Source organism: Equus asinus, chromosome 5 (assembly GCF_041296235.1).
Source record: "Equus asinus isolate D_3611 breed Donkey chromosome 5, EquAss-T2T_v2, whole genome shotgun sequence".
Taxonomy (NCBI): Eukaryota; Metazoa; Chordata; class Mammalia; order Perissodactyla; family Equidae; genus Equus; species Equus asinus.
The window spans coordinates 102,547,154-102,560,866 of NC_091794.1; the positions used below are offsets into that span (position 1 = coordinate 102,547,154).

At 42.5% G+C, this 13,713-nt stretch overlaps 1 protein-coding gene across 3 annotated transcripts in view; it reads right to left on the reverse strand.

Moving 5' to 3' along the window:
• DNAJC16 (DnaJ heat shock protein family (Hsp40) member C16) overlaps positions 1 to 13,713 on the reverse strand; it is a 37,981-nt gene that overhangs the window by 12,187 nt on the left and 12,081 nt on the right. For all 3 annotated transcript variants that reach the window (XM_014836231.3, XM_070510990.1, XM_044769751.2), the window contains 3 exons: positions 9,553 to 9,737; positions 7,551 to 7,655; positions 6,646 to 6,804 (listed from right to left, as the gene is read on the reverse strand). In XM_014836231.3, the coding sequence (XP_014691717.3) occupies positions 6,646 to 6,804; positions 7,551 to 7,655; positions 9,553 to 9,737 (449 nt within the window). The remainder of the gene's footprint in view (positions 1 to 6,645; positions 6,805 to 7,550; positions 7,656 to 9,552; positions 9,738 to 13,713) is intronic.

A 13,713-nucleotide genomic window follows, 5' to 3' on the forward strand; every position in this document is an offset into this window, starting at 1 on the left:
TTTCTACGTGTGCATCGCACTTCAGTAAATAATGTAAAGGGAGGGACCACAGAAAGAATGAAAAGACAAGTTACAGAATGGGTGAAGATGTTTGCCACACATATAAACGATAAAAGAGGAGGGGAAAAAGGCTATAACACACAAATAAACTTCTACAGATCACTAACAAAAAGGCAGATAATCCAGTAGAAAAAAAGAGTAAAAGACTTGACAGGCATGTCACAAAAGGGGAAATCCAAAAGGCCCAGAGACAAATGAGAAGGCACTCAGCTTTGTTGTAAATAAGGGAAACGCAAAGCAAAATCACAAGATACCATTACATATTCCGTCAACTCAGAAAAATTAAATTGGCCTAGTGTTGGCAAGGAGGTGGAGCAACAGACCGCTCACACGTGACTGGGGGAAATGCAAATCGGCACCATCACCTTGGAAAACACATCATCTAGCAAAGTTGGAGATCTGCATATTCCAGGGCCCAGCAGTGTTGCAACCAGATGTACCTAGAGCAACAGATCTCAAATTTTTTGGTCTCAGAACACCTTTACACTTTTCAGAATTATTGGGGACCCCAAAGAGCTTTTGTTTATGTGATTTTTATCTACTGATATTTATTAGATACATTATAAATTAAAAGAGAAACTTAAAATATACTTAATTCATTTAAAAATAACAGCAAACCCATACAAGTTAACACAAATAATATTTTTAAATGAAAAATAATATTTTCTAAAACCAAAAATGTTTAGTGAGAAGAGAAGCACTGCTTTACATTTTTCCAAATCTCTTTAACGTCTGCCTTCACGGAAGAGACAGGAGGATTCTAATATCTGCTTCTACATGCAACCTGTAGTGATAGATTGTTTCGGGTGAAAAATCCAGCCTTATGCAGATATATAATTGGAAAAGGGAGGTTTATTTTAACAGCTTTTTCAGATAACTGAGGATATTCTTCTTTGCCAGTACACCAAAACTTGATAAATGGCAATGTCTTAAAGGTCAGCTGCCATGCAAATCCAATGAACTTCTAATACTGTGTTAAATGAAGATTCACTGACCACCTTGCACTGAGAATGGGTCTTTTACTCACGTGTGATTTTGTAATATCGTGCATCAGTCATTTGGAAAATATTGGTTCACTGATCTTCCAAATGCTGAGGAATTTTATTAAACACATCAAAAAAATCGTATGGATGCACCAATCTCATCAGAAAGTTTTGAGATGCTGTCAAGGTCATGGTGGCCAATACAAATTTTTCAAAATTGTCATTTTCTCAGAAGCTTAAATTTTACCACCGGCAGCAACCATTGTCAGTTGTTTCCCTTAAACTGCTCACTTCACTCATTTTTGAGAACATGTCTGCCAAATACCCAAGTCTGAATAACCGTAGTAGTCTGTCAGTTATTCTTCTTTTTTTTTTTTTGGTGAGGAAGACTGGCCCTGAGCTAACATCTGTTACCAATCTTCCTCTATTTCGTATATGGGACACTGCCACAGCATGGCTTGATGAGCAGTGTGTATGCCTGCACCCAGGATACATACCCATGAACCCCAGGCTGCTGAAGCAGAGTGTGCAAACTTAACCACTCGGCCACCGGCCAGCCCCTGTTGTCTGTCAGTTATTCTTTCAAGTAAAAATGATGTTCTGTCTTAAAAAAGTGGCTAGTTCAAAACTCGAGTTAAGCAACCACACAAATGCTTGTCCTCTAGACAATCTTTGTACCTGGGCAAGCGGCTGAAGTGCTTTATGCACACCTCCCATTCCGTCACACAGGAGATTAAAAATACCAAGAAGAGGTGAACTCAGGGGCAGTTTATTGACTGATTCAATTTACCCTTCTTACTGCTTCATGAAGGCTATTGAGTGGCATGAGTGCTGTTTCTGGTTGTTTCTACGGCAAGGGCTTAGGAGCAAAGAACACACGCCCACCAGCAGCCGGCTGCCCAGGCCTTGGCTGTGCATTCCGCTGTGCACAGGTGGCTCTGCTCACTATTGCTTGTGCACCATCAGTGCAAGCGTCAATACAAAGAAAAAGGACAAATTACGTCTTCATATCATGAAGACAGTTTTGATCTCACAGACTCCCTTACAGGGCCTTTGGGACCCCCCTCAGGGGTCGGTGAGCCACATTCTGAAAACCGCTGTCCCACAGAAGCGTGTGCACGGGTGCACTGGGATACACACGACGGCCATGCGGTACTGCTCCTAAAGCCCCGAAATGTCCATCAACGGAAGACGGAGTAAACACACTATAATGTGGCATAGACACTATACAGCAAATGAAAACGAGGGAACTAGAACTACACGAAACAACCGGTGCCACTGTGTTACACTCAGCCACTTGCTGTTGGGAGGACCCGGTTTATAAGCACACATTTATATCCATAAAGAGCAAACTGGTAAAGCATCCACTGTACCAGTAATTTTGTAAATGTGTTTGACTTACAATTTTCTCCAGGGGATACATAAATAACAATTCTCAAGAGTATAAGCTATTACTAAAAAGCAATTTAAGAAATCTCCATAGATTAACCTTGGATTGAGACGATCTTCTCTCTCCAACTGGGCACTTGTTCTCTTCCTGACTCTCTCTCAGTCCTTCTCAGTCGCCAGGAGGTACCCCCTCTTTTGCTGGTGGTTGCCCAGAGTGTGTCCATGGCCCCCTCTCTCCTTACTTTACAGACCAGGCCTGGGAATCTCCCACAGTCAAGACTTCAACCTCTAACCGGTCACTGATGACCCACCAATCTCTGTCCCCAGCTCACCTGCCTTTCCTGAGATCCAGATGCCTAGACCCCATGCCTGATGGACGTCTCCCCTTCGATGCCCCATAGGCAGCTCTAAGTCAAAATACCCATAACTGAATTTATTATCTTGTCCCTAAACAAGCCCTTCTTTCCCTACTACCTACTTTCCCATCCGGTCTGCCACACACGACATCGTTCTCCTGTCCCCAGTCTCAGGGACCCTCCATGTTCACCTGGCACTGAGTTTACGATACACCTAAGTGAGGCATCCATGAAGATGGATGGAAACTGCCTTTAGGTCTCTCTCCTCTCCTGACTTTGAGTTGCTTGAGGACAAAGACTACCTCTGGATGTCAGAGCTGGCTCTGTATTTACTACGTAGCAGGCAGGAAATGAAAGGTTTCTGAGTGAATGAAATAAAGGATTTTATAGAATTTCTTGTTCTCATTCTAGCCTCCTTTCAAAGAAGGTAAATCAAAGAGTCCTTGATGATTGTTTAAAAAAAAAACATTAAAAAATACAATAACACATGTTTATTATAGGGGCTTTTGAAAACTTAAATATTAAAATAACATATAATTCTACCATCAAGAGATAACTACTAACGTTTTCATGTATTTACTTCCAGTTTTTTCCTATGCACCTGTATGCACACCCACAGATCACATGTTACGAAATTGAGATGAATGTTTAAACTGTATATACAGTTGATATGTGCTGAGATCTTTCAGTCTCTGTGCTTTGTCTGTTTCAATTTTCAGTCTCCTGCAGACTTCATTTAAATGATTAAGTTGGAGAAATTAGTTACTATGTGTTTTGCCCGGCTCAAAGTGAAACTCAGGTCTGAGACGACCACAGATAGAGTTGAGACCTGATATATGTTGAGGGACCTCAACTTTGCACCCTGTTTGTTCTTTAACATTATGCTATGAAAATCATCCCCATCATTAAGTACCCTTGAATTGCCATTTTAAATGGGTATATAACAGTCCCTGTTTGGGATATTCCAGTAATTATCTACTGTTGGATATTTGTATTTCCTCCCCATTTTCGCTGTTATGGATATACTTAATGTCTCCGTATGTAATTCCTCGTCTGAGTTCCTGTTCCCTTAGGATAGATTCCTAAAGGGGAACCTCATTTCCCCCAGGTCTACACTCAAGTATCATCTTAATGAGGCCCTTCTTGGCCAGTCTGCCTTAAAAATGGGAACCTTCTCCCCCCAATACTCCACATTCCTTTCCTGCCTTTTCTCCTTGGCACTTATGACCATATAACAGACTACATATAATAAAGTATGTTATACTGATGGTCTGTCACTTCCACCAGAACATGGGACAGGGAGTTCTGCTGGTTTCCCCAGCACGGAGAGTAGCGTTGGGCATAGAACAAGGACTCAGGAGTACTCTTTTGCTGAATGAATGTAGGCAATTGATACATTATCACCCAACTGCTTTCCTGAAAACCTGGAAACTTCTGAAGCTTCCTCCAGCAAGGCAAAAAAAAGGGTGCTTGTTTCTCTACATTCTCAATACTACTGAGTATTTTTATTTTGAAAATCTTTAACAATTTGATGGGAGAAGAAATAAATTTGCCTTTCTTTGATTATTAATGAGATCCAATTTCTTTTTTGAACATCAATTTTTAAAAAGTGATTATTAAATCTCTTCTCAGAATCTCATTCATATTCTTAGCCCATTTTTCTTGGGAAGTTTTATTAAAAAATTTTCTTTATTAAGGTGAAATTCATATAATACAAAATTAACCTTTTTTTTTCCTGAGGAAGATTTGCCCTGAGCTAACACCCATTGCCAATCTTCCTCTTTTTTTCTTTTTTATGTGGGCTGCCACCACAGCATGGCTGCCAACAGACGAGTGGTGTAGGTCTGTGCCTGGGATCTGAACCTGGGCCGCCAAAGCAGAACATGCTGAACTTAACGACTAAGCCACTGGGGCTGGCCCAAAATTAACCATTTGAAGTGTGCAATTCAGGGGCATTTAGTACATTCACAGTGTTGTGTAACCATCACCTGTATCTAGTTCCAAAACATCTTCATCCCCCAAAACTCTGGACCCATGAAGTGGTCTCTCTTGGGAAGCTGTGGGTTGATCTCCTTTTTGTTTTTGAGGAAGATTAGCCCTGAGCTAACATCTGCTGCCAATCCTCCTCTTTTTGCTGAGGAAGACTGGCCCTGAGCTAACATTTGTGACCATCTTCCTCCACTTCATACGTGGGACACCTACCACAGCATGGCTTGCCAAGTGGTGCCATGTCTGCACCTGGGATCTGAACCAGTGAACCCTGGGCCACCGAAGTGAAACATGCGCACTTAATGGCTGCACCACCAGGCTGGCCCCGATCTCCTTGATTAAAAGCAGCTCATTAGAAATTAAAGATATTAATTGCTTTTATATTGGTTGTAAATATTTCCCCAGCTTGCTGTTTAACTTTAAAATTTTAGAACTTATAATCAAGTTACTAAGATTTTCCAACAAGATTTTTCCCAATGCTTTCAGCCCTTCCTTATCTTAAGATCAGATAAATATTCCCTTATATGTTCTCTAAGTTAGTTTATGGTTGTCTTTTTTTTTTTTTAAAGATTTTAATTTTTTTTTCCTTTTTCTCCCCAAAGCCCCCATGGTACATAGTTGTATATTCTTCGTTGTGGGTCCCTCTAGTTGTGGCATGTGGGACGCTGCCTCAGCGTGGTTTGATGAGCAGCGCCACGTCCGTGCCCAGGATTCGAACCAACGAAACACTGGGCTGCCTGCAGTGGAGCACGCGAACTTAACCACTCGGCCACGGGGCCAGCCCCTACGGTTGTCTTTTTATTCTTTTTTATTATTATTTTAGATATAACTCAAATTTATTTTTGTAATTTATTTTATTCCTAAAATTTATTTTAGAATAAGATTATTGATTTTCCTTTTTTTTTCTTTTTTTTTTAAAAGATTTTATTTTTCCTTTTTCTCCCAAAGCCCCCCAGTACATTAGTTGTGTATTTTTACTTGTGGGTCCTTCTAGTTGTGGTACGTGGGACGCTGCCTCAGCATGGCTTGATGAGTGGTGCCACGTCCGTGCCCAGGATCTGAACTGGTGAAACCCTGGGCCGCTGAAGCAGAGCGCGCCAACTTAACCACTTGGCCATGGGCCAGCCCCAGATTATTGATTTTCTAACAGGGGCAATTTAGAGGTAAAAGATTATTATTTATTATTCTATCACTGTGGTAAGATATACATAACACAAAATTTACCATTTTAACCATTTTCAAGCGTATAATTCTGTGGCATTAAGTACATTCACATTATTCTGCAACCACTACCACCATCCCTCTCTAGAACCTTTTCATCTTCCCAAACTGAAGCTGTACCCATTAAACACTAACTCCCTACTTCTTCCTCCCCCGGTCCCCGGCAACCACCATTCTGGACTGGCAGCCACCATTCTACTTTCTGTTAAAAAATTATTTTTTAAGCAAAATAGGACCAAATCAGATGAAAAACAAACTTTAAAAAACAATTCTGTACCTCTGCAGGAAGAAATTAAAGACTAGTTTCTCCTCCTTACCTGCTTTGTTCAATTTTGCTGTTTATTTATATGAGATAAAATGTGAAAGCAATCTTTTTTTTTTCAGGAAGATCAGCCCTGAGCTAACCACCACCAATCCTCCTTTTTTTGCTGAGGAAGCCTGGCCCTGAGCTAACATCCATGCCCATTTTCCTATACTATATATGTGGGATGCCTACCACAGCAGGGCATGCCAAGCGGTGCCATGTGCGCACCCAGGATCCAAACCGCCGAACCCCGGGCTGCGGAGAAGTGGGACATGAGCACTTAACCGCTGTGCCACCGGGCCGGCCCCGGAAGCAATCTTGAAACAAGGTGACCCTCACGTACCTGGATGGCATCTGCAGGCTTGTTTGTGTGTTCTTTAAAGACCAGGATGGTGGGGGCATAGACGTTGACGTTGTACTGTCTCGTCATCTCTTCCGCCCCTCTCAAACCGACATATACATATCCAAACGATACATAATCTTTGTACGCAAAAGCAGTCAACTGTTAGGGCATAATAGAGAGGAAGAAATTAACCTGACAGCACTGCATGTAAACTACAAACCAAGTGTGACTTGTTCACATCAGTGGATAGAGATGAATGCTAGCTTACACAGCCCGCTGGGGCTGCCACACCTTTGGACCCTTGTGGGAAGTCTATGGTGTTCCGTGCACAAAAACTGTACCAACAAAGCTAAATACAACTAACTCTTTCTTCACAGCTAGAGCAAAATATTCATCTTACTGACATCTACACTGGGTGGGAGGCATGGCGCATTTGAGGAATGACCTGTACCCCAATTACGCAAGATGTCAGTGACCATGCCAGCGGTTACATGGGATACCTCCTCTCCCATCTCACGTCACAGTGGCGACCAGAGGTGTGCTGGAAGCGCAGCACCAGGCGTCACTCAGAGGGCCACTGTGGAGAACGACAGGCTTCAAGGGAATCGATACTCAGTACGCGGTAGGAGACTTTGGGTAGGTTATACAACCACTCTAAGCTTCAGTATCTTGGTCTAGAAAATGGGGCTAATACCCGTATCGTTGGGTATTCTGAAGACTAAATGCCATTATGTGTGTGGAAAGCCCTAGTGGCATCACTAGGTGCTCAATATATGGTGGTTAAGGCCAATTTCTGGTCTTCAAACATTTCTCACAGAATGAGCTACTACTTACAAAAAGGACAATCAGGTTACAAGTTCTTTCCACCAAAATAAGAGGAAACATGACCCCAGCCTCTGAAGTACCTTGTACAGCAGCGGCACAACGGGCATTTGGTCAAATAGGAGGACGTGTGGTTTATTCTCTTGCTGCCAGCCGGACAGGAATCTGACATAATTTTTATTTGTAACCTTAAATTGAAAAGAGGGTGTTAGTTTCAATATTTAATTTTCAATAACTGTATTATAATCCAGACTGGAGATAATTAAACAAAGTCAAATATGTGTAAAAGATTGTTTTATAAAAAAGAAAAAATGCAGACAACTAATCTTTTGTCATCATTTAACTAAAACTATTTAAAGGAACAGAGAAATTGATTTCATATTTTCACATGTTCCAGCTCTTACAGACTCGAACTCTTACTATTTATGCCTTAAATTAATCCTGAGAAAACAAGTAAAAAACATGAATAAATCAAATTTCTATCTAGAAATTTTTCATAATTTAAATAGTTTATCAAAATAGTTTATTTTTCGACTCTGCTTCCAGAATGATCTATATAAAACCTGAATCTGATCACTTCACTCCTCTGCTCCTTCAATGGCTCCATCACCTGCAGGCCAAGGCCCAAGTTCCTTAAAGGGGTATCAAGGCTCTGAGGCCCTCACAGTGAGATTTCTGTCAACCCCTCTAAACCTGGTCCTCTCTGCTCACTAATGACACTTCATACAAAGCAGGCTGTTGCGTGTCCCAGACCTCTGCCTGCCTGGAACCCATTCCTTACTTCTCTCCCCTCACGTGGCAGACTCAGGACAGGGTCATTTCTGCCAGGAAGCCTTTCCCAACTCTCTACGTACGATGGGCTCTCTTTTTTTTTTGAGGAAGATCAGCCCTGAGCTAACTACTGCCAATCCTCCTCTTTTTGCTGAGGAAGACTGGCCCTGAGCTAACATCCATGCGCATCTTCCTCTACTTTATATGTGGGACACCTACCACAGCATGGCGTTTGCCAAGCGGTGCCATGTCCGCACCCAGGATCTGAACCAGCGAACCCGGGGCCACCTGAGAAGCGGAACGTGCGAACTTAACCGCTGCGCCACTTGGCCGGCCCCTACGATGGGCTCTTAACATATTGGATGGAAATAATCACCCACCAGGCAGGGAGCTCCTTGAAAAGCATCCTCAGCACCTGTTATAGTGCCTGACATAGAACAGATAGTTTATAAACGTTTGAGGACCCTCAGGACAACCTATCATTGTTTTAGGAGCCTACAGTGCTCTCTGACAATTTCCTTTCAAGCTAACTCCAATAAATGCTTCTTCTGTGGATAATGATAATAATCCTTGTGGGAAGGTATATGAATAGCACATGAAGAAATACGACGGAAATGTCTGTACTTAGTATTGTTAAAGGAATGAATCATTTAAAGCAAAATAAGAATCCAGCTCTAGTTCCTTTGATCCCTAAGCTAAGATACTGAAAGAAAAATATTAGATGCATCTTAAATATAAAAACCATAAACTAGTATGAATTCTTTGTGCCTGGCTTCTTTAGCTCAATCTTTTGTTTGTGAAATTTATTCATATTGTTGCATTACTCTAAGTTTTGAAAGTTCCAAAAATAATAGCTGATTTCATGGTATCTGCTATTTTCTATAGATATATGATCATTATATATATATAACCAAATGTAATTTAATTTGAATACTTTCATAAGACAAATACCTTCAAATGAATAAATCCATGAGTTGGAAAGAAATCCTTCATCCTATGTTGTGATCTCATGTTTTGTTTAGAAAATAAGACTCACTGTCATTTTAGGCTCAGATTCCCACAACAGGATAAATCTTCACAGTGGTTATTAACAGGGATGAATTCTCTCAATCTGTGCTTCATTTGTTTCAAACTTCAGTCTCCTACAGACTTCCTTTAAATGATTTAGTGTGAGTTATTAATTAATTACTATGTGTCTTGCCCTGCTCACAATGAAACTCGGGTCTGAGATGACGGCAGACAGAGCGCAGGGCAGTCAGAAGTTCTGGGCACCCTGTAAACCACTCTCCCAGATTTTCCTCGACAGGTACTTACTTTCTCCACCAAGTTCCCCGGAAGAAGACTCTCTACAAACTGTCGGAGGTTCTCGCGGACAACTGCGTTATGGAAGAAGGAGATTTTCCCGTTTATGATTCCTAGGATGGAGGGTGTGCTGTGCGCTCCCAGGTGATGGGCCAGGCGTCTCTCGTACCCGGCATGGACCACGCCGATTCCCACACCTGCGAGTAGGGAAGAGTTACGTGAAGCCTTTTCACGCCCCCATGGCAGCTAAAGAAATGCTGCTAAGTAATTTTCGGTGTGAAATAGTAGGAGGGGATGTCTTTCCTAATGCACTGTCTAGCATCCTTTCACTGCTGGAACTGCAAATCGGTTCAGTTTTTCTGCAGAGTAATCTCATAATATTTAAGAAGAACTACAAATTTTTATATCTTTTTTATAATTTTGGGAGTAGATCACGAGGAAATACTTCAAAAGAAAAGAGAGCGATCTGTTCACAGTGTTCCTATTCATAAAGAAAAAATCTGCAAACAATCCAAGGGTTCTTCAACTACTTAGCAATGGTTGAAAAAAACCTATGATTTATTGACAGAAGTCATAGTCTTCTCACTCTTCAGAGCATGTCTCTCTTTTATATAGAGAGAGATTTTAGAAAATACAGATTTCTAAAAAGAGAAAGAAATTAAGCTAAAATCACTCAAATGCCATAACCCATATCACTACTGTTAATATTTTGGTATCTATCCATATTTTTTCTTATACAAATAAGTGTATGTGTGTGTGTCTGTATACACACATGTATACATAAAACAGGATCGTCTAATCTTTCACATAATATTTGAATAACTTTTCTTCATCTTTCATTCAACCAATATATTTGGAGGACCCAGTGGAGATAAAATACTAACAGCCAGTAAAAACACTTTTTCTCCTGCATGTCTAACAGACTTCTCGAGCTTAATGTTCCCCAAAAGAACTGCTCATCTCCTCCTTCAGACTTGCTCCACTCAGGCCTTTGCCACTTCGCTTGATCGCAGCACCCTCCCTCCCATTACTCAGGCGGAAAATCCTGAGTCATGTTCAACTTCTCTCGTCTCTCACATCCCACATCCAATCTGTCAGTGGGTCTTGCTGGTGCTGTCTTTAAAATACACCAGAAATTCCACCATTTTCCTCTACTTTCGTGATACTCCCTCCCTGAGTCATCATCGCTCTTCCCTGGTTGCTGCAGTACCCTCCTAAATGGTGCCCCCGTTTCTCCTTGTCCCCTGCAGCCTGTTCCCAGCATAGCCGCCAGACTGTTCCTTCTAAAATATAAGCACAGATCACATCACTCCTCTGCTCAAACCCTGCAGACTCCCCGTTTCACTTGGAATGAAAGCCACACTCGTCACAAAAGCCGACAAGACCCTCTGTGATTTGGCCCCTGGCCCGCTCTGATCTCCTTCCTCTCCTAATCCTAACACTCACCTCGCTCCAGCCCCAGCATCCTTGCTCTCCTTTCAACGCTCTGGCAGCCCCTGCCATAGGGCCTCGGTGCTGGCTGTTCCCTCTGCCTGGAGTATCTCCCTGACATCTGTGTTGCTGACTCCTTCACCACCTGCGAGTCCTCCTCAATGAAGCCCACCCGGCTCCCATATTTAACTGTGCTCCCCACACTCAGGATCCCCCTCAACTCGCTCACCTTCCCTTTTTCCATAGCAGTTACCATCTTCTAACATCTCACACACTTTCCTTATTCTGTCGATTGCTTCTCGTCTGTCTCCCTCTGCTAGAAGGTAAGCCTCATGAAGGCAGGATCTTTGTTTAGTTCTCTGATGTACCCCGAGCACCAGCACAGAACGTGGCACACAGCAGGAGCTCACTGAAACTGGGCCATCAATCTATTTAACCGATTCCTTACTGTTGCACTTTGATGTTCCTTTTGCCTTTGACCATTATAAGGAACGTTTTGATGGGCTTCCTTGTACATCTTTGTATACACATCTTCGTGCCCTTGTGCGATTATTTCCTAGTTAAACTCCAAAAATGGAATTGCTGAGGAAATGGCCTGGCTCACAAACATAACACTTTAAAACTGCTGAGTATACAAACAAATCTATCTGCAGGTCACCTGACTGTGACCCTTGAAGAATCTCAAGGTACGGAAAGGAGGAACCTTAGACACCACACAGTCCACTCCCCTCATTTTACAGCTAACGTAAAAGATTCAGAGAGGTTAAGTAATGTATCCCCGTTTGCAGAGCTGGTAAAATTGCAGAATAAGAATCCAAACTGGATGTTCTAGAGCCAAGTCTGGTACATTAGTAAATCACATTAGAGGCAGTGAAATAACTACGGAACAGCGTGAATATAGTAAGAAGGATGTGAGCAGAAGAGAGAACAAGAGTATAGCAGGCGCATATACACTGAGAGATTTGGTAAAGTCAGAAGAAACACCACCTAGGGAGGTCAAGTGGCCACACAGCAAAGGCCCAGGGGTGGAATTACCACGTCTTGAGCCCTCTCTAGTTAGAGCTTTATATACAGTGTACTTTTCACACTCACAAACACCCTGAGTGGTAAGGACTGTTAGCGTCATGGATGAGGAAACTGGGGGTTGGAGAGGCTGAGGAAAACTTACCTGGCTTCACAGTTAGTGTGCACCCAGGCCCAGCTGACTGCAAAGCCTGGCTCCTTCCTGTCTCCAATGACCTCTTCTAGCCTAGGTTTTGAAGACTGGAGGGCTCAATTTCTTAGAGGCCAACTCACCCTAATCAACCTTACCAGGGATTACCACCAAGACCAGATGCCAATTTATTAACAGATCCCAGGGAATATGCACCTTTCCAGTAACTGCATCATTCAGGGTACCCGCTACCAGATTTGGGGACACACAGGGAGCAGAATCAGTAAGCAGAAAGATGGCTGGTGGGCCTGGAATCAGGACAAGGGGCACAGGCAGTCTTGGGAGAGCAAAGGCAAACTGAAGAGATCTTGTGCCCTTGCTGTTCAATGTGCTCTTCCCCTAGATGCCCCTGAAGCTCCTGCTCGCCCCTTGCGGGCCGCCTTCTCAGCGAGACCTTCCTCATCTGCCCAACTTCGCACTGCAGCCTCTCCCCTGCACTCCCCGGTGCCCGCCCCGCTCCGCCGCACTGTATTGCCACAGGACAGAGAGCACGTTGTATTTATTTGTTTGTCTCCCTTCACCAGAATGGCAGTTCTGTGAGTGCAGGGATTTCTGGTTATTTTGTTTACTGCTCTATCCTTAAGATCTAGAACAGTTCCTGACACTTAGTAGGCACTCAACTTTTTTTTAAACAAATAAATGAATCAAGTAAAGCATTTGAAGTCAGACAGACCCAGATTCAAATATCAGCTCTGCCACCCACTAGCTGTGTAACCTTAGGCAAGTCATTTAAGCTTTCTGAGCTTCAGTCTCCTTATGGGTGAAACGGAAAGACGTTGTTGTGAGGATTAAATGACATAATATAAAAAAGAAACTAACCCAGAGCCTGGAATACAGCAGGTGCCTAATTAACCACAACTATTACTATTAAGTATTATTTCATCCAGACCATGGTGAAGTCTGATACCGAGACTGCCTCATGTGAGTGGATTTCATCCTCCAACAGACCCTGCCTCTTCCTTGTGCAGAGCGTGAGAAACAACGTCAAACCCTTGCTCTTTACGTTGTCCTTTCCCCACCTTTCCCATGCTCCCATAATATACCTTTTTTCCAGTTAAAACAGAATAAAAGTGATTAGGTTTCATTTCTCTTACTTAAAATTACCTTTGAGTCCTTTGAATTAGATATATCACCTTCATTACACATAATGTTTTCCAAATCTAAAAGGCTATTATCTTGGATCATTTCTACAAAGGACTTCGAGTCTTACTATTATAATCCCATTCGTAAATTCTATAGGCTTTTTTTTTTCTAATTTTTTTTTTAAAGATTTTTTTTTTTTTCCTTTTTCTCCCCAAAGCCCCCCGGTACATAGTTGTATATTCTTAGTTGTGGGTCCTTCTAGTGGTGGCATGTGGGACGCTGCCTCAGCGTGGTTTGATGAGCGGTGCCATGTCCACGCCCAGGATTCGAACTGACGAAACCCTGGGCCGCCTGCAGCGGAGTGCGCGAACTTAACCACTCAGCCACGGCGCCAGCCCCTCTAGAGGCTTTTTACTTCTCCCCTTCAGATTAAGTCCAGGTCTACC